Source organism: Acanthisitta chloris, unplaced genomic scaffold, assembly GCF_000695815.1.
Source record: "Acanthisitta chloris isolate BGI_N310 unplaced genomic scaffold, ASM69581v1 scaffold7151, whole genome shotgun sequence".
NCBI lineage: Eukaryota > Metazoa > Chordata > Aves > Passeriformes > Acanthisittidae > Acanthisitta > Acanthisitta chloris.
Genome location: NW_008657606.1, coordinates 9,404 through 15,104, shown reverse-complemented (window position 1 = coordinate 15,104; position 5,701 = coordinate 9,404). Strand labels below are relative to the sequence as shown.

The following is a 5,701-nucleotide window of genomic DNA, read 5'->3' as shown; positions in this document are numbered from 1 at the left end:
CCTGCTTTGAAGATTCTCAGAGGAGCATATTTTAGAGGCTTTGTTATGCAAAGCTGTTATTCCTGAAACAACATTCGTTTGTAAGATGTGTTTTGTTTGTGGGGTGTATTTATTTGCTAGTCTGTGCCATATTTTGATCTGGGGTCTGGGCTTAGAAAGTGTTCACAGTGTTCTCTGGGCAGGCCATCCTAGTGCCTCTGCTCTGTTCCAAGCCCTGTTCCGTAGCTCTGGTTGACATGGAGTACTCCTGAAAGCAGTAGCTGAAGCAGGGAAGTAACCTGTTCCTGGTTTTAAGGATTTAGACACAGCTAAGTAAGGGTTTAGTCAAAGTAAATAATGTGGTGCCTAACTAGTCTTTACAGCTGGATGTCTCTCTCTTGAAGCTGTGATAAAGAAAGTGGGGGAATTTGGACTGTCTCATAGCAGGCTGAACATGTGGAGTTGTCACAGATCAGGGTCTGAAGCAGCACAGGAATTATGCAAGATGCAGACATGTCTCAAAACTCTTCCTTCCTGTGCTGACAGTCTCTTAGAATCACAGAATCATTTAGGCTGGAAAAGCCCTCACATCCCCAACTCCGCATCTACATGCCTGTTAAATTCCTTCAGGGATGGTGACTCCACCACTGCCCTGGGCAGCCTGTGCCAGGGCTGCACAACCCTTTCTGTGAAGAATAGACTCAACCCAGGTAGCTGAACCTTGCCTGGATATGTGAGGTTGCCTCAGGGATGGATCTTGGCACCTGCAAAGGGAATTTCTCTTCATTACAATTCTCCATGTCCCATCTCCCCATTCTTCTCCTGCCAAGCCAGATATGATAATGGGACTCCAGCAAAATCAGTGATGCTGAGGTGGTTTCCCACCAGCCTAGCAAAAGGGTCTTCAAATTATGACTCTATTTCTACCTGAGGCTTTTGTGCCACCAGCTGGTGTGCTGCCTTGGCTGCAGTCCTGGATCCCCTGTGCTTCTGTGCAATTTGAGATGGGGACAGTGTCTGATGATGACCTGTCACTGGTGCACTCCAGTGCCCCTCACCTCTGGGTCCTAGATTCTCTCAGCAGTAGAAATCCTACAGCAGTCTAGAAACACTACCTCCAGCCTCAAAAACCTTTTTTAAGTGCCTTGTGCATCCCATAAATTGGGTCATATAGATTTTTGGTTGATTTTGGGGGCACTGAGTAGATGTTGGAATGGTAATAGAGGTTTTGAGAACTTTCTGACAGGATTTCCTATGCCTTCACCTAAGGAAGATTGTAACATCCTTAATTCCTCTCCTCCCTGAAGGCACATCCCTCTCATCAGACCACCTAAACATCCATTTTACACTGGGCATCTGTACACCCAATTAAATACCTCACATTAGGTGAGATCAATCATATGCTTGATCACCACCAGGCTCCAGATGGCAAATGAGACCAGGAGACTGTGCCCAGGGTTCCCTGAAGATCCTCAGTCTTTTAGGAACCTAAACATTTTAATCATCTTTCCCAAAATTAGTCACAGAATCATTTAGGTTGGGAAAGACCTCCAAGATCATCAAGTTCAACCTATGACTGATCATCACTTTGCCAACTAGACCAGAGCACTAAGTGCCACATCTCGTTATTTCTTGGACACCTCCAGGGATGGTGACTCCACCAACCTCCCTGGAAAATGGAAGAGCTGAAATTAAAAGGGATCCTGTTTCTGTTAGAGAGATACTTAGAACTCAATGACGGAAGAGAGATGTGGTTTGGGAGCTCTTCCCTGTATCCTGCAGGCTGTGCTGGGATGGATGTTCAGTAAATCAGACCAAACTGATGCCACCTCACATCTTGCACAGGCATTGCCATCTTTCCTCTTGGACACAGTCTTACTTTTTGCCTTCTGCTTTCCATCCAGGGAATCCAAACATTCCGAAACCTCGCCGGATCCTGCGGTCCTCCTGGGGCAGCAATCCCTACTTCCGAGGATCCTACTCCTACACCCAAGTTGGGTCTAGTGGGGCTGATGTAGAGAAACTTGCTAAACCACTGCCTTATGCCGAAAGCTCCAAAACTCCTGTAAGTATGGCCCAAATTGGGTCTGTGGCAGCAAAACTGATGTGATGCTGGGTAGTGGGGTTTTTGGGAGGGAGGTTGAAAGAGGCAATCCTTGCTTTGCTCCCCAGTAGTGTGTTTTCCCATTTGTTTTTATATATATGCCTCTCTGGGCAAATGATGTGTGTAGGGTTTTGCTCCTTTAACATCTGGAATGCCAATGTGTCAGGGATTCTCACATCTCTTCCTGAAATTAGCAAGAGCTGCTCATCCATGTGGCTTTTGGAAGCATGATCTCTATGTTTAATGAGCATTAGCCTTGTGGTCCAGTTCAGAATTCCCTTGGAAAGCACATCTTATCTTGTTTTAAAATGCTCAGTATTAAAATACTTGACCCTGCTCATGTCTAGGTCTGAACGTGTCAGAGATACGTATTAGGAAATCTTTCTGTGTTGCAGTGCAGGCTGAGGGGGGCCCAGTCCTTGGCAGGGGATGATGAATTTGTTCCTCAGACATTGCTTTCTGAATATAGTAAGGAGAGTCCAAGCACACATGGAGATGGTTACCACAGCTCATCTGACAAGCAGGAACACATTAAGCCAAACTCACTCCATCATTCAGGGTTGTGTCCAAATCCAAAGACAAAGGCTGATGAATGTACAGCCTCCAAGGAGCTGCCCAGTCCATTTCCTCCACCAGAGCCTGACCCGAGCAGAAATAATTTTATTTAGCCCAGAAATCTGCTTTAAAAAAAACAGCAGGAGCTTTAGGAATCTTTCTGTGTAATTCCCAGGGAAAAGAGGTACCAGAAGTTCCTGCCTCAAAGTTGTGTTGGAGTTCTAGCAAGGACTTATTGGTGTAAGGGATAGAACAATGTGTCTCACCCTCTGGGTTTTGAGATATGACTGCTTTTCCTTCTGAAGTTGCTGTCCAGGCTAAAAATTACATTAATCCTCAAAATGCTGAAGTATAATTTAGGAGAGCAAAGGCAGGAGATGGTGCAGAATTAATCTGTCCTATGCCTCATGCATGTTTGTTTTAGGATTTTTGAGCTGGTACCTGTCCTTGTGGTGCACCACATTGGGATTTTGAGAACCAGCACTCTAAAACAGGTGTCAACCCATGGCTGTCCAGGCTAAAAATTACATTAATCCTCAAAATGCTGAAGTATAATTTAGGAGAGCAAAGGCAGGAGATGGTGCAGAATTAATCTGTCCTATGCCTCATGCATGTTTGTTTTAGGATTTTTGAGCTGGTACCTGTCCTTGTGGTGCACCACATTGGGATTTTGAGAACCAGCACTCTAAAACAGGTGTCAACCCATGGAGTGCCCCATCCCTGGAAGTGTTCAAAGTTGGATGGGGGTGCCCCATCCCTGGAAGTGTTCAAAGCCAGGTTGGATGGGGCTTGGAGCAACCTGGTCTAGTGGAAGGTGTTTCTGCCCACAGCAGGGGGTTGGAACTAGGTGATCTTTAAGGTTGTTCCAACCCAAACCGTTCTGTGATTCTATGTGTGAGGGCACAGAAAGTTCTGTCTGCTTTTAGCCTCACATCTGCTTTCCAGTAAGACCTGCTGAGCTTTTGTGTTTTTCCTGCTCTGTGCAGCCGATGCAGGTGATGTTTTCGGGGGAGACCACTCACAGGAAGTATTACTCCACGACCCACGGTGCTGTGCTCTCGGGGCAGAGGGAGGCTGCTCGCCTCATCGACATGTACCAGGACCTCCTGCAGTGCCAGACCTGAAAGAGCCCTGTTTGTGACCACCACCACCTCCCAGATCCTCCTGCAGGTGTGTGGAGGGGTTCTTTTTAAATTTCAGTTCACAGTAGAACAGCCTTTATCTTTTCTATTAAAAAAATTAAAAAGCCCTAATTGTTAAAGTTAGCTTCATTTCCATGTGCTGTATTGTTAACAGGGAAGGGTGCTCTTTTGGTCTGGTAAACTGTTTCTCTGTCATTTTAATTCTAATTTCACTTTGGTGCCTATCATATGTTTGGGGTTTTTTTCTCTTTCGGTATTGTAAGTGCCTTCTATACTAAAATAAATGTTGTAATAAAAACACTGAGTGCTGTGGTACTTCCTGGACACTTCATGCAGGAACTTTCAACTCTTATTCAGTGTTTGAAAAATAGAGGTTTTCTCTCTTCCTACAAAATTGGGAGTAGGAGGATCTTGAGTTAGATCTGGATACTCAGTGTACTGGTTGATCTTAATCATTCAAAGAATTGCACCTCAGAGACACAGCTATTTGCCTTGTGCAGAGTAACACAGAGATCACTCTGTATCACATATTTAACTCTATCACCTGTCTGTGGGCATTTGTGCACCAGGAAGTCTGCTTATAATTCCATGGGGGAGTTTGTCTTCCCTCTGGGTTCACTCAGCCAATCCATGGAAGTTATCGAAGCAGAGAGACAAACACCCTTGATGAAAGCAGCATTGGAGGTTGTGTCCACATTTGGTTCACAAAATGGGTTTGATCTGTGCAAATTAGGCTTTTCCCTAAGGAAACTAACACAGGAGTGCTTCTCCAGGAACTGCCCAGGTATGTTGCAGCCTGTAAAGGGAGTGTCAAAGTCTGACCTATCCCTTGTCCTTCAAAAACTCTGGTGCCACATTATGGGAGGTGAGTTCAGGCCCATTACCAGACTGTTACCAGACTACCTTGGTAATGCAGATACAGCTGGAGTGAACTCTGGTCCAAGTGGGAAAAACATGCAGGCTGGTGTGGGACTGTGGGCAAGAAGGAGAGTGCTGAGAACCAGCTTTATTCAGTCACCTTTGTGGTGAAACTCCATCTTTTGTTGGACAGTGAGACCCACAAGGGGTGAGGTTTTCACCCCCTGCCCCCAGACAAGAAAGTCCAAAAGTCTGAATGACACCTTTGGTGTTGATGTGTTTCCTCAGAGAGGTCAAGGCTGTTCCCACTAGCAAGGAATTTTGAAGGAATGTGGAAACTTAGCTTAGTTTTATTATATTTTCATTAAAAATATGTTTTCTGTGGAGCCTACATATAGTACCTGGCATGGGACACCTTCCACTAGACCAGGTTGCTCTAAACCTCATCCAGCCTGGCCTCAAACACTTCCAGGGATGGGGCAGCCACAGCTTCTCTAGGCAACCTGTGCCAGTGCCTCACCACCCTCACAGCCAAGGATTTCTTCCTATTATCTAACCCTGCCTTCTGTCAGTTTGAAGCCCTTTCACCTTGTTCTGTCACTCCAAGACCTTGTCCAAAGTCCCTCTCCAGCTTTCCTGGAGCCCCTTTAGGCACTGGAAGTTACGTAAAGGTCTGCTTGGAGCCTTCTCTTCTCCAGGCTGAACACCCCCAGCTCTCCCAGCCTGGCTCCACAGCAGAGGTGCTTCAGCTCTTGGAGTATCTCCATGGCCTCCTCTGGACTCACTCCAGCAGCTCCACATCCTTCTCCTGTTGGTGCCCCAGAGCTGGAGGCAGCACTGCAGGTGAGGTCTCACCTGAGCAGGGCAGTGGGGCAGAATCTCCCCCTCACATGCTGCTCTGCTGTGGGGTGAGCCCAGCACACAGAGGGTTCTGAGTGCCAGTGCACATTACATGAGAGTAAGTGGCACTCCAGAACCTGTGATACACAGTGAGTATCCACATGTCCCTTCTTTTATGCTCAGCTTGGGCCCAGCTGGGGATAAATGTGCTTGGTTCATCAAC

At 46.4% G+C, this 5,701-nt stretch overlaps 1 protein-coding gene across 4 annotated transcripts in view; it reads left to right on the top strand.

Annotated features, from left to right (window-relative positions):
* The window catches only part of SMOX (spermine oxidase), a 25,224-nt gene extending 21,146 nt beyond the window's left edge, over window positions 1-4,078 (top strand). For 2 of the 4 annotated variants that reach the window (XM_009084789.1, XM_009084788.1), the window contains 2 exons: window positions 1,884-2,044; window positions 3,625-4,078. In XM_009084789.1, the coding sequence (XP_009083037.1) occupies window positions 1,884-2,044; window positions 3,625-3,762 (299 nt within the window). In that variant the 3' untranslated portion in view covers window positions 3,763-4,078. Of the gene's footprint in view, window positions 1-1,883; window positions 2,045-3,564 lie in introns of all 4 variants that reach the window. The other 2 variants (XM_009084787.1, XM_009084790.1) reach the window with 2 other exon arrangements.
* Window positions 4,079-5,701: the final 1,623 nt, after the last annotated feature.